Raw genomic sequence first — 25522 nt, forward strand, 5'->3', positions numbered from 1 at the left:
AGCATCTTTATATACTACAAGGTACATATTTACATGACACACACACACACACACACACAGTTATCATTCAGACCTTTCCAAATCCACAGCGCTAACAAGATATAGTAAAGTCCCAAAGCGGACCCTATTCCCTTCATAGTGCACTACTTTATACCCAGGGCCCTATGGGACTCTGGTCAAAAGAAGTGCACTACTTTATACCCAGGGCCCTATGGGACTCTGGTCAAAAGAAGTGCACTACTTTATACCCAGGGCCCTATGGGACTCTGGTCAAAAGTAGTGCCACTATATAGGGAATAGGGTTTTCCCTTCATAGTGCACTACTTTATACCCAGGGCCCTATGGGACTCTGGTCTAAAGTAGTGCCACTATATAGGGAATAGGGTCCCCTTTGGGATGCACATCCTAAGTTTAAAGGGGTTCAAGAAGACAGCCAGGGTTCTGTCTCCGGTCGCCACGGTGATAAGACCAGGTAGGTGGTGGTCAATCCGTTTAGGGGTTTGTTCTTCTGAACGTCAGAGAAGAGGTGTTGTACAGTTCGCTTTTTTGTTGTCTGAGAGGTTAGGGGTCACTTCCTGGCTTTGCCCTTGCCTTTGCCTTTGCCCTTTCCCTTCCCAGAATCCCCGGCTGTCGTCTTCTCCTTCTTGGGCTCCTTGGAGGGTTTGGCCTTCTTCAACTGTGAAGAGAAGAGTGGAGGGAGAAACAGGGGAGAGGGAGAAACAGGGAAGGAGAGGGGAGAGGGGGAGGGGGGAGAAACAGGGGAGAGGGAGAAACAGAGAGGAGAGGGGAGGGGGGGGAAACAGGGGAGAGGGAGAAACAGAGAGGAGAGGGGAGGGGGGGGGGGAAACAGAGAGGAGAGGGGAGGGGGGGGGAAACAGGGGAGAGGGAGAAACAGAGAGGAGAGGGGAGGGGGGGGGAACAGGGGAGAGGGAGAAACAGAGAGGAGAGGGGAGGAGAAAGAGGGGAGAGGGAAGGGAGGGGGGAGAAACAGGGGAGAGGAAGAAACAGAGAGGAGAGGGGAGGGGAGGAAAAACAGGGGAGAGGGAAGGGAGGGGGGGAGAAACAGGGGAGGAGAGGGGAGGAGAAACAGGGGAGAGGGAGAAACAAAGAGGAGAGGGGAGGGGGGGAAACAGGGGAGAGGGAGAAACAAAGAGGAGAGGGGAGGGGGGGAAACAGGGGAGGAGAGGGGAGAGGGGGAGGGGGGGAAACAGGGGAGAGGGAGAAACAGAGAGGAGAGGGAAGGGAGGGGGGGAGAAACAGGGGAGGAGAAGGGAGAGGGAAGGGAGGGGGGGAGAAACAGGGGAGGAGAGGGGAGAGAAACAGGGGAGAAACGGGGGAGATGGGAGGAAGAAAGAAATGGGGGAGATGGGAGGAAGAAAGAAATGGGGGAGATGGGAGGAAGAAAGAAATGGGGGAGATGGGAGGAAGAAAGAAATGGGGGAGATGGGAGGAAGAAATGGGGGACATGGGAGGAAGAAATGGGGGAGATGGGAGGAAGAGGAAGAGAGAAAAGTAAAGTTATTACCCGATTCAAAAATCACCAGCGCTATATTCAAGCCAAGGAATGGATTATCCATCTTTCTGAACGAGAATGTGCGTGTACACACGGGTTTGTGTGTGTGTGTGTGTGTGTGTACACACGGGTTTGTGTGTGTGTGTGTGTGTGTGTGTGTGTGTGTGTGTGTGTGTGTGCGTGTGTGTACACACTATACAGTATGTACAGGTAACTGCCAAAATAAAGGAAACTCCAACATAATGTAAACACCAAGATAAAGGAAACCCCAACGTATAGTGTGTTAACAGGGCGTTGGGTCACCAGCAGCCAGAACGGCTTCAATGCACCTCGACATGGATTCTACAAGGGTCTGGAACTCTACTGGAGGGATGTGACCTCATTCTTCCACGAGGAAATTTCATCATTGGTGAAGACGCCACCTCAGGCTCAGCTCCAGAATCTCCCAGAAGTATTCAGTTGGGTGGAGATCTGGTGACTGACCAGGGCACACGGTTTACACCTTCCTCAAACACCTTTCAGAGACCACTGGTGTCCTGTGGGATGGGGGGGTTGTTATCCTGGAAGAGACCACTGGTGTCCTGTGGGATGGGGGGTGTTATCCTGGAAGAGACCACTGGTGTCCTGTGGGGTGTTATCCTGGAAGAGACCACTGGTGTCCTGTGGGATGGGGGGTGTTATCCTGGAAGAGACCACTGGTGTCCTGTGGGATGGGGGTTGTTATCCTGGAAGAGACCACTGGTGTCCTGTGAGATGGGTTGTTATCCTGGAAGAGACCACTGGTGTCCTGTGGGATGGGGGGTGTTATCCTGGAAGAGACCACTGGTGTCCTGTGGGATGGGGGTTGTTATCCTGGAAGAGACCACTGGTGTCCTGTGGGATGGGGGGGGTTGTTATCCTGGAAGAGACCACTGGTGTCCTGTGGGATGGGGGGGGCGTTGTTATCCTGGAAGAGACCACTGGTGTCCTGTGGGATGGGGGGGGCGTTGTTATCCTGGAAGAGACCACTGGTGTCCTGTGGGATGGGGGGTGTTATCCTGAAAGAGACCACTGGTGTCCTGTGGGATGGGGGGTGTTATCCTGGAAGAGACCACTGGTGTCCTGTGGGATGGGGGGTGTTATCCTGGAAGAGACCACTGGTGTCCTGTGCACTTCCTGATTTGGCCTAATTTTTCACCAACGCTCATTAAGAAATGCTAGTGGCCGTGACTGAAGGCAAAGAAACGAGAGTCGTCTATGGGGGTGTGGTTTGATGTGGGTGTGTCTTTGTTCGTCCAATCACAACGAACAAGGGCTAACATAAAGTAGAGAGGAAGGGATGAATAGAAAGTCAAGCCAGCCCTGACCTTGTGTTTAGCCAAGCTGACAGCAGCTAGCTAGCATAGCTTGGCCCTGACCTTGTGTTTAGCCAAGCTGACAGCAGCTAGCTAGCATAGCTTGGCCCTGACCTTGTGTTTAGCCAAGCTGACAGCAGCTAGCTAGCATAGCTTGGCCCTGACCTTGTGTTTAGCCAAGCTGACAGCAGCTAGCTAGCATAGCTTGGCCTTGACCTTGTGTTTAGCCAAGCTGACAGCAGCTAGCTAGCATAGCTTGGCCCTGACCTTGTGTTTAGCCAAGCTGACAGCAGCTAGCTAGCATAGCTTGGCCCTGACCTTGTGTTTAGCCAAGCTGACAGCAGCTAGCTAGCATAGCTTGGCCCTGACCTTGTGTTTAGCCAAGCTGACAGCAGCTAGCTAGCATAGCTTGGCCTTGACCTTGTGTTTAGCCAAGCTGACAGCAGCTAGCTAGCATAGCTTGGCCCTGACCTTGTGTTTAGCCAAGCTGACAGCAGCTAGCTAGCATAGCTTGGCCCTGACCTTGTGTTTAGCCAAGCTGACAGCAGCTAGCTAGCATAGCTTGGCCCTGACCTTGTGTTTAGCCAAGCTGACAGCAGCTAGCATAGCTTGGCCCTGACCTTGTGTTTAGCCAAGCGGACAGCAGCTAGCTAGCATAGCTTGTCCCTGACCTTTTGTTTAGCCAAGCTGACAGCAGCTAGCTAGCATAGCTTGTCCCTGACCTTTTGTTTAGCCAAGCTGACAGCAGCTAGCTAGCATAGCTTGGCCCTGACCTTGTGTTTAGCCAAGCTGACAGCAGCTAGCTAGCATAGCTTGGCCCTGACCTTTTGTTAAACTATGCCAGCATAGCATGCAAAGCAAACCCGCCCAGTCTTTTCCCCAGACAACACAGTGCTACCAGACAACACAGTGCTACCAGACAACACAGTGCTACCAGACAACACAGTGCTACCAGACAACACAGTGCTACCAGACAACACAGTGCTACCAAGACAACACAGTGCTACCAGACAACACAGTGCTACCAGACAACACAGTGCTACCACATGTTAACAGGTAAAGTGTGATTGTAATCAAAACAAGTCAAGTCACTAATCAAGTCTCTGCTAGGTAAAGCCCCGCCCTAATCTCAGCTCGCTGGTCACCATAGCAGCACACACCCGTAGCACGCGCTCAAACAGGTATATCTCACTGGTCACTCCCCAAAGCCAATTCCTCCTTTGTTCGCCTTTCCTTCCAGTTCTCTGCTGCCGCTGACTGGAACAAACGGCAAAAATCTCTGAAGTTGGAGACTCATATCTCCCTCACTAGCTTTAAGCACCAGCTGTCAGAGGAACTCACAGATCACTGCACCTGTACATAGCCCATCTATAAATAGCCCATCTATCTATCTATCTCTTATCCTCATACTGGTATTTATTTATCTTGCTATTTTGCACCCCAGTATCTCTACTTGCACATTCATCTTCTGCACATCTACCACTCCAGTGTTTAATTGCTATATTGTAATTACTTCTCCACCATGGCCTATTTATTTGACCTAATTTGCACACATTTTGCACATTTTACCATTATTTAACTAGGCAAGTCAGTTAAGAACAAATTCTTATTTTCAATGACGGCCTAAAAACAGTGGGTTAAACTGCCTGTTCAGAACGACAGATTTGTACCTTGTCAGCTCGGGGGTTTGAACTTGCAACCTTCCGGTTATTAGTCCAACGCTCTAACCACTAGGCTACCCTGCCGCCCCTCCACTCTAACCACTCGGCTACCCTGACGCCCCAGGGTAGCCCAGGTATATAGACTTTGTTTTCTTTTGTTCTACTGTATTATTGACTGTATGTTTGTTTTACTCCATGTGTAACTCTGTGTTGTTGTTTGTGTCAAACTGCTTGGCTTTATCTTGGTCTGGGTCGCAGTTGTAAATGAGAACCTGTTCTCAACTGGCCTACCTGGTTAAATTAAGGTGAAATAAAATTAAAAAAACATCTCCGATATATAAAGTGTTTATTTTATATTTATAAAGGAGAAATAAAATAAATACCTGGTTAAATAAATAAATAAAAAACAAACCCTCAAGTCACGACTTACCAAACTCGGGTTTTGGACGAGACTAGACTTTATAACCAAAATGATCCCATTTACACGTTGTAGTAAATTGAGACGCCCTAGAATGATTGTTTCTGACTCATATCGATGCCACAGTAGACCGTCTATAACCACCGGAGAAGATGGCCGCCGACCATTCAGTAATTCATCCTTTCTTCTCCAATAAATTGAAACAAATAAAAATTGTAAATAATTTCAGAAAAGTGTGTGGGGGGGGGGGGGGGGGTGGGGCGTCGAGAAGTGTGTTTCCTCCTTACTTTGATCATGGCGTCAGCTGCAACACCTTCCTCCTCCTCCTCTTCCTCAGGCTGTTCCTCTTGCCCTTCTCCTCCCGGTTCTGCCTCCACTCCCCCGCCACGACGGCCCTTCTTGATTGGTTGGAGGGAGTACGGTGTCAGGTGGGTCTCCCGGTTATAGGCCCTCGTGAACGCTGATTTCACCTGGGCACAGATCAGATTAACACAATTATTACAATCACAGATTAGATGAACAACAACACCATTATTACAATCACAGATTAGATTAACACCATTATTACAATCACAGATTAGATGAACAATAACACCATGGTTACAATCACAGATTAGATTAACACCATTATTACAATCACAGATCAGATTAACACCATTATTACAATCACAGATTAGATGAACAATAACACCATTATTACAATCACAGATTAGATTAACACCATGGTTACAATCACAGATTAGATTAACACCATGGTTACAATCACAGATTAGATTAACAATAACACCATTATTACAATCACAGATTAGATTAACACCATGGTTACAATCACAGATTAGATTAACAATAACACCATTATTACAATCACAGATTAGATGAACAACACCATTATTACAACCAGTCTGACACCATTATTACAATCAGATTAGATTAACAATAACACCATTATTACAATCACAGATTAGATTAACATGATTATTACAATCACAGATTAGATGAACAGTAACACCATTATTACAATCACAGAATAGGTTAACAATAACACCATTATTACAATCACAGATTAGATTAACACCATTATTACAATCACATATTAGATTAACAATAACACCATTATTACAATCAGATTAACACCATTATTACAATCACAGATTAGATTAACATGATTATTACAATCACAGATTAGATTAACAATAACACCATTATTACAATCAGATTAACACCATTATTACAATCACAGATTAGAGTAACACCATTATTACAATCACAGATCAGATTAACAATAACACCATTATTACAATCACAGATTAGATTAACATGATTATTACAATCACAGATCAGATTAACAATAACACCATTATTACAATCAGATTAACACCATTATTACAATCACAGATTAGATTAACAATAACACCATTATTACAATCAGATTAACACCATTATTACAATCACAGATTAGATTAACAATCAGATTAACACCATTATTACAACTAGTCTGACACCATTATTACAATCAGATTAGATTAACAATAACACCATTATTACAATCACAGATTAGATTAACACCATTCAATTCACAGATCAGATTAACAATAACACCATTATTACAATCACTGATTAGATTAACAATAACACCATTATTACAATCAGATTAACACCATTATTACACCCGTCCCCGTCCTCTGACCTTGGGGTCTAGTTTAGCGTAGGGGTCAGGCTGCCCCCCCCAGAGGCTGATCTCCATGAGGCTGTCCACATCCTCTCTGACCAGGTGGTAGTCGTCTAACAGCTGGACGGCCTGACCGGCCCCCTCCGCCCCCTGCCTCTGAAGAGGACACAACAGGGCCATGCGGAGGTACGGGAGGTAGTCCAGGCTCACTGCCTGTCTGCTACTTAATGTCCTGGAGGAGAGAGGAGGAGGAGGGGAGGGAGAGGAAGGAGAGAAGAGGAGATAGAGAGAGGGGGAGGAGGGGAGAGAGAGGGGGAGGAGGGGGAGAGAGGATGAAGGGGAGGGAGAGGTAAAATATGGGGGAGAGAGAGGGAGGGAGGATGAAGGGGGAGAGTGAGGGAGGAGGGGGGAGGAGTGGAGAGGTAGAAGGGGGAGAGAGGGAGGGAATATGTTCAATAGAAAACGTGTTGCAGAACAGTAACTAATGAACACACCCCAGATCAGACTGCCGGTGTGTACCAGTTACATGAAGATGGGGAGAGAGGGAGGTATGTTCAATAGAAAACGTGTTGCAGAACAGTAACTAATGAACACACCCCAGATCAGACTGCCGGTGTGTACCAGTTACATGAAGATGGGGAGAGAGGGAGGTATGTTCAATAGAAAACGTGTTGCAGAACAGTAACTAATGAACACACCCCAGATCAGACTGCCGGTGTGTACCAGTTACATGAAGATGGGGAGAGAGAGGGAGGTATGTTCAATAGAAAACGTGTTGCAGAACAGTAACTAATGAACACACCCCAGATCAGACTGCCGGTGTGTACCAGTTACATGAAGATGGGGAGAGAGGGAGGTATGTTCAATAGAAAACGTGTTGCAGAACAGTAACTAATGAACACACCCCAGATCAGACTGCCGGTGTGTACCAGTTACATGAAGATGGGGAGAGAGGGAGGTATGTTCAATAGAAAACGTGTTGCAGAACAGTAACTAATGAACACACCCCAGATCAGACAGCAGGTGTGTACCAGTTACATGAAGATGGGGAGAGAGGGAGGTATGTTCAATAGAAAACGTGTTGCAGAACAGTAACTAATGAATACACCCCAGATCAGACTGCCGGTGTGTACCAGTTACATGAAGATGGGGAGAGAGGGAGGTATGTTCAATAGAAAACGTGTTGCAGAACAGTAACTAATGAATACACCCCAGATCAGACTGCCGGTGTGTACCAGTTACATGAAGATGGGGAGAGAGGGAGGTATGTTCAATAGAAAACGTGTTGCAGAACAGTAACTAATGAACACACCCCAGATCAGACTGCCGGTGTGTACCAGTTACATGAAGATGGGGAGAGAGAGGGAGGTATGTTCAATAGAAAACGTGTTGCAGAACAGTAACTAATGAACACACCCCAGATCAGACTGCCGGTGTGTACCAGTTACATGAAGATGGGGAGAGAGGGAGGTATGTTCAATAGAAAACGTGTTGCAGAACAGTAACTAATGAATACACCCCAGATCAGACTGCCGGTGTGTACCAGTTACATGAAGATGGGGAGAGAGGGAGGTATGTTCAATAGAAAACGTGTTGCAGAACAGTAACTAATGAACACACCCCAGATCAGACTGCCGGTGTGTACCAGTTACATGAAGATGGGGAGAGAGGGAGGTATGTTCAATAGAAAACGTGTTGCAGAACAGTAACTAATGAACACACCCCAGATCAGACTGCCGGTGTGTACCAGTTACATGAAAACATCAGATCAATATAATAATTCAATTTAAAACGTTTACTTTGGCAAGAAGGAGGAGGATTTCCCCCTTAATAATCCTGTTGCCATGGACACATCTGAAATCAGACTGCATGATGGGACTTTTTTTTCGCTTCTACCACAGCGACCATGTTGTTTCTCAGAATACTTCTCCGATTTCAGACTACGGGACAAAGTTTGTAATGAAAAAAAATATATATATATTTATAAATAAGAAACCCCAACTTCACGCAACGGCGTACAAGATCGAGTCTCGCTAAACTGATGAGCGGCACGAACGCTCAGATAAATTACGCCTCGCCGGGAAGGCCGATTAAACTGTTTTACTTACTGTTAAACTTGATAGCTTTTAAAGATCAGATCACCAGGTGTTTTAATCTGCCAATTTAGGATTTACAACAATTAATCACAGTAAGGTGTTGACATGACTAATGGGATAATCCGCCTTAATTATGCCATAATCAGTTTGATATCTAATTATTACTGTGCATGTAAACAGACTCTGTGTGTGTTACCTGTGTGTGTGTGTGTGTTACCTGTGTGTGTGTGTGTGTGTGTGTGTGTGTGTGTGTGTGTGTGTGTGTCCTTACCTGAGGCTCATGTGAGAGGCCAGCTCCTGAATGATCCGGGAGTGTTTATTGCCGGAGGAGAACTTTCCCAGCCAGGAGGGAAACGAGGGGAAGCAGTTCATATAACCACTCATCAACTCTCCTGGTAACACACTGGAATAGATGGCCTGACACACACACACACACACACACACACACACACACACACACACACACACACAGTTTAAACCACAAACAGACACGTTTGACACACACTGTCTCAGACCAACGTTAAAACACAAAAAGGAAGGTTAGCAAACATTTGATTTTCCCTGTGGAGCCTCAGGTGTGTGTTACCTGTGTGTGTGTGTGTTACCTGTGTGTGTGTGTGTTACCTGTGTGTGTGTGTGTTACCTGTGTGTGTGTGTGTGTGTGTTACCTGTGTGTGTGTGTGTGTGTTACCTGTGTGTGTGTGTGTGTGTTACCTGTGTGTGTGTGTGTGTGTTACCTGTGTGTGTGTGTTACCTGTGTGTGTGTGTTACCTGTGTGTGTGTGTGTTACGTGTGTGTGTGTGTGTGTGTGTGTTACCTGTGTGTGTGTGTGTGTGTGTTACCTGTGTGTGTGTGTGTTACCTGTGTGTGTGTGTGTGTGTGTGTTACCTGTGTGCGTGTGTTACCTGTGTGTGTGTGTTACCTGTGTGGGCAGTAGAGACCAGGCCTGTTTGGAACGTATCTGTCTGTCCACCAGGTCTCCATCACAGATAGAATCAGCTGTCTTACTGAGGAGGACCAGGTGGGACTTCACATCACCACTGAGAGGGAGGGAGAGAGACAGATAGAATCAGCTGTCTTCTCTTGAGAAGACAGGCTATGTGCTCACTGCCCACAAAATGAGGTGGAAACTGAGCTGCACTTCCTAGTGTTGGACTGAAAGGGGGGTACCTAGTCAGTTATACAACCTGAATGTATTCAACTACCTAGTCAGTTATACAACCTGAATGTATTGGACTGAAAGGGGGGTAACTAGTCAGTTATACAACCTGAATGTATTGGACTGAAAGGGGGGTACCTAGTCAGTTATACAACCTGAATGTGTTGGACTGAAAGGGGGGTAACTAGTCAGTTATACAACCTGAATGTGTTGGACTGAAAGGGGGGTACCTAGTCAGTTATACAACCTGAATGTATTGGACTGAAAGGGGGGTACCTAGTCAGTTATACAACCTGAATGTATTGGACTGAAAGGGGGGTAACTAGTCAGTTATACAACCTGAATGTATTGGACAGAAAGGGGGGTACCTAGTCAGTTATACAACCTGAATGTGTTGGACTGAAAGGGGGGTACCTAGTCAGTTATACAACCTGAATGTATTCAACTACCTAGTCAGTTATACAACCTGAATGTATTGGACTGAAAGGGGGGTACCTAGTCAGTTATACAACCTGAATGTATTGGACTGAAAGGGGGGTACCTAGTCAGTTATACAACCTGAATGTGTTGGACTGAAAGGGGGGTACCTAGTCAGTTATACAACCTGAATGTGTTGGACTGAAAGGGGGGTAACTAGTCAGTTATACAACCTGAATGTATTCAACTACCTAGTCAGTTATACAACCTGAATGTGTTCAACTACCTAGTCAGTTATACAACCTGAATGTGTTGGACTGAAAGGGGGGTACCTAGTCAGTTATACAACCTGAATGTATTGGACTGAAAGGGGGGTACCTAGTCAGTTATACAACCTGAATGTGTTGGACTGAAAGGGGGGTACCTAGTCAGTTATACAACCTGAATGTATTCAACTACCTAGTCAGTTATACAACCTGAATGTATTGGACTGAAAGGGGGGTACCTAGTCAGTTATACAACCTGAATGTATTGGACTGAAAGGGGGGTACCTAGTCAGTTATACAACCTGAATGTGTTGGACTGAAAGGGGGTTACCTAGTCAGTTATACAACCTGAATGTATTGGACTGAAAGGGGGGTACCTAGTCAGTTATACAACCTGAATGTATTGGACTGAAAGGGGGGTACCTAGTCAGTTATACAACCTGAATGTGTTGGACTGAAAGGGGGGTACCTAGTCAGTTATACAACCTGAATGTGTTGGACTGAAAGGGGGGTACCTAGTCAGTTATACAACCTGAATGTATTCAACTACCTAGTCAGTTATACAACCTGAATGTATTCAACTACCTAGTCAGTTATACAACCTGAATGTATTCAACTACCTAGTCAGTTATACAACCTGAATGTATTCAACTACCTAGTCAGTTATACAACCTGAATGTGTTCAACTACCTAGTCAGTTATACAACCTGAATGTATTGGACTGAAAGGGGGGTACCTAGTCAGTTATACAACCTGAATGTGTTGGACTGAAAGGGGGGTACCTAGTCAGTTATACAACCTGAATGTGTTCAACTACCTAGTCAGTTATACAACCTGAATGTATTCAACTACCTAGTTAGTTATACAACCTGAATGTATTGGACTGAAAGGGGGGTACCTAGTCAGTTATACAACCTGAATGTGTTGGACTGAAAGGGGGGTACCTAGTCAGTTATACAACCTGAATGTGTTGGACTGAAAGGGGGGTACCTAGTTAGTTATACAACCTGAATGTGTTGGACTGAAAGGGGGGTAACTAGTCAGTTATACAACCTGAATGTGTTGGACTGAAAGGGGGGTAACTAGTCAGTTATACAACCTGAATGTATTGGACTGAAAGGGGGGTACCTAGTCAGTTATACAACCTGAATGTATTGGACTGAAAGGGGGGTACCTAGTCAGTTATACAACCTGAATGTATTGGACTGAAAGGGGGGTACCTAGTCAGTTATACAACCTGAATGTGTTCAACTACCTAGTCAGTTATACAACCTGAATGTGTTGGACTGAAAGGGGGGTAACTAGTCAGTTATACAACCTGAATGTATTGGACTGAAAGGGGGGTACCTAGTCAGTTATACAACCTGAATGTATTGGACTGAAAGGGGGGTACCTAGTCAGTTATACAACCTGAATGTATTGGACTGAAAGGGGGGTACCTAGTCAGTTATACAACCTGAATGTATTGGACTGAAAGGGGGGTACCTAGTCAGTTATACAACCTGAATGTATTGGACTGAAAGGGGGGTAACTAGTCAGTTATACAACCTGAATGTGTTGGACTGAAAGGGGGGTACCTAGTCAGTTATACAACCTGAATGTGTTCAACTACCTAGTCAGTTATACAACCTGAATGTGTTGGACTGAAAGGGGGGTACCTAGTCAGTTATACAACCTGAATGTGTTCAACTACCTAGTCAGTTATACAACCTGAATGTATTGGACTGAAAGGGGGGTACCTAGTCAGTTATACAACCTGAATGTGTTGGACTGAAAGGGGGGTACCTAGTTAGTTATACAACCTGAATGTGTTGGACTGAAAGGGGGGTACCTAGTCAGTTATACAACCTGAATGTGTTGGACTGAAAGGGGGGTACCTAGTCAGTTATACAACCTGAATGTGTTGGACTGAAAGGGGGGTACCTAGTCAGTTATACAACCTGAATGTATTGGACTGAAAGGGGGGTACCTAGTTAGTTATACAACCTGAATGTGTTGGACTGAAAGGGGGGTACCTAGTTAGTTATACAACCTGAATGTGTTGGACTGAAAGGGGGGTACCTAGTCAGTTATACAACCTGAATGTGTTGGACTGAAAGGGGGGTACCTAGTCAGTTATACAACCTGAATGTATTGGACTGAAAGGGGGGTACCTAGTCAGTTATACAACCTGAATGTATTCAACTACCTAGTCAGTTATACAACCTGAATGTATTGGACTGAAAGGGGGGTACCTAGTCAGTTATACAACCTGAATGTATTGGACTGAAAGGGGGGTACCTAGTCAGTTATACAACCTGAATGTGTTCAACTACCTAGTCAGTTATACAACCTGAATGTGTTGGACTGAAAGGGGGGTACCTAGTCAGTTATACAACCTGAATGTGTTGGACTGAAAGGGGGGTACCTAGTCAGTTATACAACCTGAATGTATTGGACTGAAAGGGGGGTACCTAGTCAGTTATACAACCTGAATGTATTGGACTGAAAGGGGGGTACCTAGTCAGTTATACAACCTGAATGTATTCAACTACCTAGTCAGTTATACAACCTGAATGTATTGGACTGAAAGGGGGGTACCTAGTCAGTTATACAACCTGAATGTGTTCAACTACCTAGTCAGTTATACAACCTGAATGTGTTGGACTGAAAGGGGGGTACCTAGTCAGTTATACAACCTGAATGTATTGGACTGAAAGGGGGGTACCTAGTCAGTTATACAACCTGAATGTGTTGGACTGAAAGGGGGGTACCTAGTCAGTTATACAACCTGAATGTGTTGGACTGAAAGGGGGGTACCTAGTCAGTTATACAACCTGAATGTGTTGGACTGAAAGGGGGGTACCTAGTCAGTTATACAACCTGAATGTATTGGACTGAAAGGGGGGTACCTAGTCAGTTATACAACCTGAATGTGTTGGACTGAAAGGGGGGTACCTAGTCAGTTATACAACCTGAATGTGTTGTACTGAAAGGGGGGTAACTAGTCAGTTATACAACCTGAATGTATTCAACTACCTAGTCAGTTATACAACCTGAATGTATTGGACTGAAAGGGGGGTAACTAGTCAGTTATACAACCTGAATGTGTTGGACTGAAAGGGGGGTACCTAGTTAGTTATACAACCTGAATGTGTTGGACTGAAAGGGGGGTAACTAGTCAGTTATACAACCTGAATGTGTTGGACTGAAAGGGGGGTAACTAGTCAGTTATACAACCTGAATGTATTGGACTGAAAGGGGGGTACCTAGTCAGTTATACAACCTGAATGTATTGGACTGAAAGGGGGGTACCTAGTCAGTTATACAACCTGAATGTATTGGACTGAAAGGGGGGTACCTAGTCAGTTATACAACCTGAATGTGTTGGACTGAAAGGGGGGTACCTAGTCAGTTATACAACCTGAATGTATTGGACTGAAAGGGGGGTACCTAGTTAGTTATACAACCTGAATGTGTTCAACTACCTAGTCAGTTATACAACCTGAATGTATTCAACTACCTAGTCAGTTATACAACCTGAATGTATTGGACTGAAAGGGGGGTACCTAGTCAGTTATACAACCTGAATGTATTGGACTGAAAGGGGGGTACCTAGTCAGTTATACAACCTGAATGTATTGGACTGAAAGGGGGGTACCTAGTCAGTTATACAACCTGAATGTATTGGACTGAAAGGGGGGTACCTAGTCAGTTATACAACCTGAATGTATTGGACTGAAAGGGGGGTACCTAGTCAGTTATACAACCTGAATGTATTGGACTGAAAGGGGGGTACCTAGTCAGTTATACAACCTGAATGTATTGGACTGAAAGGGGGGTACCTAGTCAGTTATACAACCTGAATGTGTTCAACTACCTAGTCAGTTATACAACCTGAATGTGTTGGACTGAAAGGGGGGTACCTAGTCAGTTATACAACCTGAATGTATTGGACTGAAAGGGGGGTACCTAGTCAGTTATACAACCTGAATGTGTTGGACTGAAAGGGGGGTACCTAGTCAGTTATACAACCTGAATGTGTTCAACTACCTAGTCAGTTATACAACCTGAATGTGTTGGACTGAAAGGGGGGTACCTAGTCAGTTATACAACCTGAATGTGTTGGACTGAAAGGGGGGTACCTAGTCAGTTATACAACCTGAATGTGTTCAACTACCTAGTCAGTTATACAACCTGAATGTGTTGGACTGAAAGGGGGGTACCTAGTCAGTTATACAACCTGAATGTGTTGGACTGAAAGGGGGGTACCTAGTCAGTTATACAACCTGAATGTATTGGACTGAAAGGGGGGTAACTAGTCAGTTATACAACCTGAATGTGTTGGACTGAAAGGGGGGTACCTAGTCAGTTATACAACCTGAATGTGTTCAACTACCTAGTCAGTTATACAACCTGAATGTATTGGACTGAAAGGGGGGTACCTAGTCAGTTATACAACCTGAATGTGTTGGACTGAAAGGGGGGTACCTAGTCAGTTATACAACCTGAATGTGTTGGACTGAAAGGGGGGTACCTAGTCAGTTATACAACCTGAATGTATTGGACTGAAAGGGGGGTACCTAGTCAGTTATACAACCTGAATGTATTGGACTGAAAGGGGGGTACCTAGTCAGTTATACAACCTGAATGTGTTGGACTGAAAGGGGGGTACCTAGTCAGTTATACAACCTGAATGTATTGGACTGAAAGGGGGGTACCTAGTCAGTTATACAACCTGAATGTATTGGACTGAAAGGGGGGTACCTAGTCAGTTATACAACCTGAATGTATTGGACTGAAAGGGGGGTACCTAGTCAGTTATACAACCTGAATGTGTTCAACTACCTAGTCAGTTATACAACCTGAATGTATTCAACTACCTAGTCAGTTATACAACCTGAATGTGTTGGACTGAAAGGGGGGTACCTAGTCAGTTATACAACCTGAATGTGTTCAACTACCTAGTCAGTTATACAACCTGAATGTATTCAACTACCTAGTCAGTTATACAACCTGAATGTGTTCAACTACCTAGTCAGTTATACAACCTGAATGTATTCAACTACCTAGTCAGTTATACAACCTGAATGTATTCAACTAACTAGTCAGTTATACAACCTGAATGTGTTGGACTGAAAGGGGGGTACCTAGTCAGTTATACAACCTGAATGTGTTCAACTACCTAGTCAGTTATACAACCTGAATGTATTGGACTGAAAGGGGGGTACCTAGTCAGTTATACAACCTGAATGTGTTGGACTGAAAGGGGGGTACCTAGTCAGTTATACAACCTGAATGTGTTGGACTGAAAGGGGGGTACCTAGTCAGTTATACAACCTGAATGTGTTCAACTACCTAGTCAGTTATACAACCTGAATGTGTTGGACTGAAAGGGGGGTACCTAGTCAGTTATACAACCTGAATGTGTTGGACTGAAAGGGGGGTACCTAGTCAGTTATACAACCTGAATGTGTTGGACTGAAAGGGGGGTACCTAGTCAGTTATACAACCTGAATGTGTTCAACTACCTAGTCAGTTATACAACCTGAATGTGTTGGACTGAAAGGGGGGTACCTAGTCAGTTATACAACCTGAATGTGTTGGACTGAAAGGGGGGTACCTAGTCAGTTATACAACCTGAATGTGTTCAACTACCTAGTCAGTTATACAACCTGAATGTGTTGGACTGAAAGGGGGGTACCTAGTCAGTTATACAACCTGAATGTGTTGGACTGAAAGGGGGGTACCTAGTCAGTTATACAACCTGAATGTATTGGACTGAAAGGGGGGTACCTAGTCAGTTATACAACCTGAATGTATTGGACTGAAAGGGGGGTACCTAGTCAGTTATACAACCTGAATGTGTTGGACTGAAAGGGGGGTACCTAGTTAGTTATACAACCTGAATGTGTTGGACTGAAAGGGGGGTACTTAGTCAGTTATACAACCTGAATGTGTTGGACTGAAAGGGGGGTACCTAGTCAGTTATACAACCTGAATGTATTGGACTGAAAGGGGGGTACCTAGTTAGTTATACAACCTGAATGTGTTCAACTACCTAGTCAGTTATACAACCTGAATGTGTTGGACTGAAAGGGGGGTACCTAGTCAGTTATACAACCTGAATGTATTGGACTGAAAGGGGGGTACCTAGTCAGTTATACAACCTGAATGTGTTGGACTGAAAGGGGGGTACCTAGTCAGTTATACAACCTGAATGTGTTGGACTGAAAGGGGGGTAACTAGTCAGTTATACAACCTGAATGTATTGGACTGAAAGGGGGGTACCTAGTCAGTTATACAACCTGAATGTGTTCAACTACCTAGTCAGTTATACAACCTGAATGTGTTGGACTGAAAGGGGGGTACCTAGTCAGTTATACAACCTGAATGTATTGGACTGAAAGGGGGGTACCTAGTCAGTTATACAACCTGAATGTATTGGACTGAAAGGGGGGTACCTAGTCAGTTATACAACCTGAATGTATTGGACTGAAAGGGGGGTACCTAGTCAGTTATACAACCTGAATGTGTTGGACTGAAAGGGGGGTACCTAGTCAGTTATACAACCTGAATGTATTGGACTGAAAGGGGGGTACCTAGTCAGTTATACAACCTGAATGTGTTCAACTACCTAGTCAGTTATACAACCTGAATGTGTTGGACTGAAAGGGGGGTACCTAGTCAGTTATACAACCTGAATGTATTGGACTGAAAGGGGGGTACCTAGTCAGTTATACAACCTGAATGTATTGGACTGAAAGGGGGGTACCTAGTCAGTTATACAACCTGAATGTATTGGACTGAAAGGGGGGTACCTAGTCAGTTATACAACCTGAATGTATTGGACTGAAAGGGGGGTACCTAGTCAGTTATACAACCTGAATGTATTCAACTACCTAGTCAGTTATACAACCTGAATGTATTGGACTGAAAGGGGGGTACCTAGTCAGTTATACAACCTGAATGTATTCAACTACCTAGTCAGTTATACAACCTGAATGTGTTGGACTGAAAGGGGGGTACCTAGTCAGTTATACAACCTGAATGTATTGGACTGAAAGGGGGGTACCTAGTCAGTTATACAACCTGAATGTGTTGGACTGAAAGGGGGGTACCTAGTCAGTTATACAACCTGAATGTGTTGGACTGAAAGGGGGGTACCTAGTCAGTTATACAACCTGAATGTGTTGGACTGAAAGGGGGGTACCTAGTCAGTTATACAACCTGAATGTATTGGACTGAAAGGGGGGTACCTAGTCAGTTATACAACCTGAATGTATTCAACTACCTAGTCAGTTATACAACCTGAATGTATTGGACTGAAAGGGGGGTACCTAGTCAGTTATACAACCTGAATGTATTCAACTACCTAGTCAGTTATACAACCTGAATGTATTGGACTGAAAGGGGGGTAACTAGTCAGTTATACAACCTGAATGTGTTCAACTAACTAGTCAGTTATACAACCTGAATGTATTGGACTGAAAGGGGGGTACCTAGTCAGTTATACAACCTGAATGTGTTGGACTGAAAGGGGGGTACCTAGTCAGTTATACAACCTGAATGTGTTGGACTGAAAGGGGGGTAACTAGTCAGTTATACAACCTGAATGTGTTGGACTGAAAGGGGGGTACCTAGTCAGTTATACAACCTGAATGTGTTGGACTGAAAGGGGGGTACCTAGTCAGTTATACAACCTGAATGTGTTGGACTGAAAGGGGGGTACCTAGTCAGTTATACAACCTGAATGTATTGGACTGAAAGGGGGGTACCTAGTCAGTTATACAACCTGAATGTATTGGACTGAAAGGGGGGTACCTAGTCAGTTATACAACCTGAATGTGTTGGACTGAAAGGGGGGTACCTAGTCAGTTATACAACCTGAATGTATTGGACTGAAAGGGGGGTACCTAGTCAGTTATACAACCTGAATGTATTGGACTGAAAGGGGGGTACCTAGTCAGTTATACAACCTGAATGTGTTGGACTGAAAGGGGGGTACCTAGTCAGTTATACAACCTGAATGTGTTCAACTACCTAGTCAGTTATACAACCTGAATGTATTGGACTGAAAGGGGGGTACCTAGTCAGTTATACAACCTGAATGTATTGGACTGAAAGGGGGGTACCTAGTCAGTTATACAACCTGAATGTGTTCAACTACCTAGTCAGTTATACAACCTGAATGTATTGGACTGAAAGGGGGGTAACTAGTCAGTTATACAACCTGAATGTATTGGACTGAAAGGGGGGTACCTAGTCAGTTATACAACCTGAATGTGTTGGACTGAAAGGGGGGTACCTAGTCAGTTATACAACCTGAATGTATTGGACTGAAAGGGGGGTACCTAGTCAGTTATACAACCTGAATGTATTGGACTGAAAGGGGGGTACCTAGTCAGTTATACAACCTGAATGTATTGGACTGAAAGGGGGGTACCTAGTCAGTTATACAACCTGAATGTATTGGACTGAAAGGGGGGTACCTAGTCAGTTATACAACCTGAATGTGTTGGACTGAAAGGGGGGTACCTAGTCAGTTATACAACCTGAATGTGTTGGACTGAAAGGGGGGTACCTAGTCAGTTATACAACCTGAATGTATTGGACTGAAAGGGGGGTACCTAGTCAGTTATACAACCTGAATGTATTCAACTACCTAGTCAGTTATACAACCTGAATGTATTGGACTGAAAGGGGGGTACCTAGTCAGTTATACAACCTGAATGTATTGGACTGAAAGGGGGGTACCTAGTCAGTTATACAACCTGAATGTGTTGGACTGAAAGGGGGTTACCTAGTCAGTTATACAACCTGAATGTATTGGACTGAAAGGGGGGTACCTAGTCAGTTATACAACCTGAATGTATTGGACTGAAAGGGGGGTACCTAGTCAGTTATACAACCTGAATGTGTTGGACTGAAAGGGGGGTACCTAGTCAGTTATACAACCTGAATGTGTTGGACTGAAAGGGGGGTACCTAGTCAGTTATACAACCTGAATGTATTCAACTACCTAGTCAGTTATACAACCTGAATGTATTCAACTACCTAGTCAGTTATACAACCTGAATGTATTCAACTACCTAGTCAGTTATACAACCTGAATGTATTCAACTACCTAGTCAGTTATACAACCTGAATGTGTTCAACTACCTAGTCAGTTATACAACCTGAATGTATTGGACTGAAAGGGGGGTACCTAGTCAGTTATACAACCTGAATGTGTTGGACTGAAAGGGGGGTACCTAGTCAGTTATACAACCTGAATGTGTTCAACTACCTAGTCAGTTATACAACCTGAATGTATTCAACTACCTAGTTAGTTATACAACCTGAATGTATTGGACTGAAAGGGGGGTACCTAGTCAGTTATACAACCTGAATGTGTTGGACTGAAAGGGGGGTACCTAGTCAGTTATACAACCTGAATGTGTTGGACTGAAAGGGGGGTACCTAGTTAGTTATACAACCTGAATGTGTTGGACTGAAAGGGGGGTAACTAGTCAGTTATACAACCTGAATGTGTTGGACTGAAAGGGGGGTAACTAGTCAGTTATACAACCTGAATGTATTGGACTGAAAGGGGGGTACCTAGTCAGTTATACAACCTGAATGTATTGGACTGAAAGGGGGGTACCTAGTCAGTTATACAACCTGAATGTATTGGACTGAAAGGGGGGTACCTAGTCAGTTATACAACCTGAATGTGTTCAACTACCTAGTCAGTTATACAACCTGAATGTGTTGGACTGAAAGGGGGGTAACTAGTCAGTTATACAACCTGAATGTATTGGACTGAAAGGGGGGTACCTAGTCAGTTATACAACCTGAATGTATTGGACTGAAAGGGGGGTACCTAGTCAGTTATACAACCTGAATGTATTGGACTGAAAGGGGGGTACCTAGTCAGTTATACAACCTGAATGTATTGGACTGAAAGGGGGGTACCTAGTCAGTTATACAACCTGAATGTATTGGACTGAAAGGGGGGTAACTAGTCAGTTATACAACCTGAATGTGTTGGACTGAAAGGGGGGTACCTAGTCAGTTATACAACCTGAATGTGTTCAACTACCTAGTCAGTTATACAACCTGAATGTGTTGGACTGAAAGGGGGGTACCTAGTCAGTTATACAACCTGAATGTGTTGGACTGAAAGGGGGGTACCTAGTCAGTTATACAACCTGAATGTATTGGACTGAAAGGGGGGTACCTAGTCAGTTATACAACCTGAATGTGTTCAACTACCTAGTCAGTTATACAACCTGAATGTATTGGACTGAAAGGGGGGTACCTAGTCAGTTATACAACCTGAATGTGTTGGACTGAAAGGGGGGTACCTAGTTAGTTATACAACCTGAATGTGTTGGACTGAAAGGGGGGTACCTAGTCAGTTATACAACCTGAATGTGTTGGACTGAAAGGGGGGTACCTAGTCAGTTATACAACCTGAATGTGTTGGACTGAAAGGGGGGTACCTAGTCAGTTATACAACCTGAATGTATTGGACTGAAAGGGGGGTACCTAGTTAGTTATACAACCTGAATGTGTTGGACTGAAAGGGGGGTACCTAGTTAGTTATACAACCTGAATGTGTTGGACTGAAAGGGGGGTACCTAGTCAGTTATACAACCTGAATGTGTTGGACTGAAAGGGGGGTACCTAGTCAGTTATACAACCTGAATGTATTGGACTGAAAGGGGGGTACCTAGTCAGTTATACAACCTGAATGTATTCAACTACCTAGTCAGTTATACAACCTGAATGTATTGGACTGAAAGGGGGGTACCTAGTCAGTTATACAACCTGAATGTATTGGACTGAAAGGGGGGTACCTAGTCAGTTATACAACCTGAATGTGTTCAACTACCTAGTCAGTTATACAACCTGAATGTGTTGGACTGAAAGGGGGGTACCTAGTCAGTTATACAACCTGAATGTGTTGGACTGAAAGGGGGGTACCTAGTCAGTTATACAACCTGAATGTATTGGACTGAAAGGGGGGTACCTAGTCAGTTATACAACCTGAATGTATTGGACTGAAAGGGGGGTACCTAGTCAGTTATACAACCTGAATGTATTCAACTACCTAGTCAGTTATACAACCTGAATGTATTGGACTGAAAGGGGGGTACCTAGTCAGTTATACAACCTGAATGTGTTCAACTACCTAGTCAGTTATACAACCTGAATGTGTTGGACTGAAAGGGGGGTACCTAGTCAGTTATACAACCTGAATGTATTGGACTGAAAGGGGGGTACCTAGTCAGTTATACAACCTGAATGTGTTGGACTGAAAGGGGGGTACCTAGTCAGTTATACAACCTGAATGTGTTGGACTGAAAGGGGGGTACCTAGTCAGTTATACAACCTGAATGTGTTGGACTGAAAGGGGGGTACCTAGTCAGTTATACAACCTGAATGTATTGGACTGAAAGGGGGGTACCTAGTCAGTTATACAACCTGAATGTGTTGGACTGAAAGGGGGGTACCTAGTCAGTTATACAACCTGAATGTGTTGTACTGAAAGGGGGGTAACTAGTCAGTTATACAACCTGAATGTATTCAACTACCTAGTCAGTTATACAACCTGAATGTATTGGACTGAAAGGGGGGTAACTAGTCAGTTATACAACCTGAATGTGTTGGACTGAAAGGGGGGTACCTAGTTAGTTATACAACCTGAATGTGTTGGACTGAAAGGGGGGTAACTAGTCAGTTATACAACCTGAATGTGTTGGACTGAAAGGGGGGTAACTAGTCAGTTATACAACCTGAATGTATTGGACTGAAAGGGGGGTACCTAGTCAGTTATACAACCTGAATGTATTGGACTGAAAGGGGGGTACCTAGTCAGTTATACAACCTGAATGTATTGGACTGAAAGGGGGGTACCTAGTCAGTTATACAACCTGAATGTGTTGGACTGAAAGGGGGGTACCTAGTCAGTTATACAACCTGAATGTATTGGACTGAAAGGGGGGTACCTAGTTAGTTATACAACCTGAATGTGTTCAACTACCTAGTCAGTTATACAACCTGAATGTATTCAACTACCTAGTCAGTTATACAACCTGAATGTATTGGACTGAAAGGGGGGTACCTAGTCAGTTATACAACCTGAATGTATTGGACTGAAAGGGGGGTACCTAGTCAGTTATACAACCTGAATGTATTGGACTGAAAGGGGGGTACCTAGTCAGTTATACAACCTGAATGTATTGGACTGAAAGGGGGGTACCTAGTCAGTTATACAACCTGAATGTATTGGACTGAAAGGGGGGTACCTAGTCAGTTATACAACCTGAATGTATTGGACTGAAAGGGGGGTACCTAGTCAGTTATACAACCTGAATGTATTGGACTGAAAGGGGGGTACCTAGTCAGTTATACAACCTGAATGTGTTCAACTACCTAGTCAGTTATACAACCTGAATGTGTTGGACTGAAAGGGGGGTACCTAGTCAGTTATACAACCTGAATGTATTGGACTGAAAGGGGGGTACCTAGTCAGTTATACAACCTGAATGTGTTGGACTGAAAGGGGGGTACCTAGTCAGTTATACAACCTGAATGTGTTCAACTACCTAGTCAGTTATACAACCTGAATGTGTTGGACTGAAAGGGGGGTACCTAGTCAGTTATACAACCTGAATGTGTTGGACTGAAAGGGGGGTACCTAGTCAGTTATACAACCTGAATGTATTGGACTGAAAGGGGGGTAACTAGTCAGTTATACAACCTGAATGTGTTGGACTGAAAGGGGGGTACCTAGTCAGTTATACAACCTGAATGTGTTCAACTACCTAGTCAGTTATACAACCTGAATGTATTGGACTGAAAGGGGGGTACCTAGTCAGTTATACAACCTGAATGTGTTGGACTGAAAGGGGGGTACCTAGTCAGTTATACAACCTGAATGTGTTGGACTGAAAGGGGGGTACCTAGTCAGTTATACAACCTGAATGTGTTCAACTACCTAGTCAGTTATACAACCTGAATGTGTTGGACTGAAAGGGGGGTACCTAGTCAGTTATACAACCTGAATGTGTTGGACTGAAAGGGGGGTACCTAGTCAGTTATACAACCTGAATGTGTTGGACTGAAAGGGGGGTACCTAGTCAGTTATACAACCTGAATGTGTTCAACTACCTAGTCAGTTATACAACCTGAATGTGTTGGACTGAAAGGGGGGTACCTAGTCAGTTATACAACCTGAATGTGTTGGACTGAAAGGGGGGTACCTAGTCAGTTATACAACCTGAATGTGTTCAACTACCTAGTCAGTTATACAACCTGAATGTGTTGGACTGAAAGGGGGGTACCTAGTGAGTTATACAACCTGAATGTGTTGGACTGAAAGGGGGGTACCTAGTCAGTTATACAACCTGAATGTATTGGACTGAAAGGGGGGTACCTAGTCAGTTATACAACCTGAATGTATTGGACTGAAAGGGGGGTACCTAGTCAGTTATACAACCTGAATGTGTTGGACTGAAAGGGGGGTACCTAGTTAGTTATACAACCTGAATGTGTTGGACTGAAAGGGGGGTACTTAGTCAGTTATACAACCTGAATGTGTTGGACTGAAAGGGGGGTACCTAGTCAGTTATACAACCTGAATGTATTGGACTGAAAGGGGGGTACCTAGTTAGTTATACAACCTGAATGTGTTCAACTACCTAGTCAGTTATACAACCTGAATGTGTTGGACTGAAAGGGGGGTACCTAGTCAGTTATACAACCTGAATGTATTGGACTGAAAGGGGGGTACCTAGTCAGTTATACAACCTGAATGTGTTGGACTGAAAGGGGGGTACCTAGTCAGTTATACAACCTGAATGTGTTGGACTGAAAGGGGGGTAACTAGTCAGTTATACAACCTGAATGTATTGGACTGAAAGGGGGGTACCTAGTCAGTTATACAACCTGAATGTATTGGACTGAAAGGGGGGTACCTAGTCAGTTATACAACCTGAATGTGTTCAACTACCTAGTCAGTTATACAACCTGAATGTGTTGGACTGAAAGGGGGGTACCTAGTCAGTTATACAACCTGAATGTATTGGACTGAAAGGGGGGTACCTAGTCAGTTATACAACCTGAATGTATTGGACTGAAAGGGGGGTACCTAGTCAGTTATACAACCTGAATGTATTGGACTGAAAGGGGGGTACCTAGTCAGTTATACAACCTGAATGTGTTGGACTGAAAGGGGGGTACCTAGTCAGTTATACAACCTGAATGTATTGGACTGAAAGGGGGGTACCTAGTCAGTTATACAACCTGAATGTGTTGGACTGAAAGGGGGGTACCTAGTCAGTTATACAACCTGAATGTGTTGGACTGAAAGGGGGGTACCTAGTCAGTTATACAACCTGAATGTGTTCAACTACCTAGTCAGTTATACAACCTGAATGTGTTGGACTGAAAGGGGGGTACCTAGTCAGTTATACAACCTGAATGTATTGGACTGAAAGGGGGGTACCTAGTCAGTTATACAACCTGAATGTATTGGACTGAAAGGGGGGTACCTAGTCAGTTATACAACCTGAATGTATTGGACTGAAAGGGGGGTACCTAGTCAGTTATACAACCTGAATGTATTGGACTGAAAGGGGGGTACCTAGTCAGTTATACAACCTGAATGTATTCAACTACCTAGTCAGTTATACAACCTGAATGTATTGGACTGAAAGGGGGGTACCTAGTCAGTTATACAACCTGAATGTATTCAACTACCTAGTCAGTTATACAACCTGAATGTGTTGGACTGAAAGGGGGGTACCTAGTCAGTTATACAACCTGAATGTATTGGACTGAAAGGGGGGTACCTAGTCAGTTATACAACCTGAATGTGTTGGACTGAAAGGGGGGTACCTAGTCAGTTATACAACCTGAATGTGTTGGACTGAAAGGGGGGTACCTAGTCAGTTATACAACCTGAATGTGTTGGACTGAAAGGGGGGTACCTAGTCAGTTATACAACCTGAATGTATTG

General features: G+C 44.2%; 1 protein-coding gene across 1 annotated transcript in view; it reads right to left on the reverse strand.

The window, feature by feature from the left end:
• Window positions 1–277: 277 nt before the first annotated feature.
• LOC110511546 (replication factor C subunit 1) overlaps window positions 278–25522 on the reverse strand; it is a 56382-nt gene continuing 31137 nt past the window's right edge. Inside the window, exons 19-23 of the mRNA XM_036934405.1 lie at window positions 9614–9731; window positions 8963–9108; window positions 6614–6827; window positions 5214–5396; window positions 278–676 (exon numbers count right to left, since the gene is read on the reverse strand). Of these exons, the coding sequence (XP_036790300.1) occupies window positions 569–676; window positions 5214–5396; window positions 6614–6827; window positions 8963–9108; window positions 9614–9731 (769 nt within the window). The 3' untranslated portion in view covers window positions 278–568. The remainder of the gene's footprint in view (window positions 677–5213; window positions 5397–6613; window positions 6828–8962; window positions 9109–9613; window positions 9732–25522) is intronic.

The sequence above is a fragment of the Oncorhynchus mykiss genome, chromosome 10 (assembly GCF_013265735.2).
Source record: "Oncorhynchus mykiss isolate Arlee chromosome 10, USDA_OmykA_1.1, whole genome shotgun sequence".
Taxonomy (NCBI): Eukaryota; Metazoa; Chordata; class Actinopteri; order Salmoniformes; family Salmonidae; genus Oncorhynchus; species Oncorhynchus mykiss.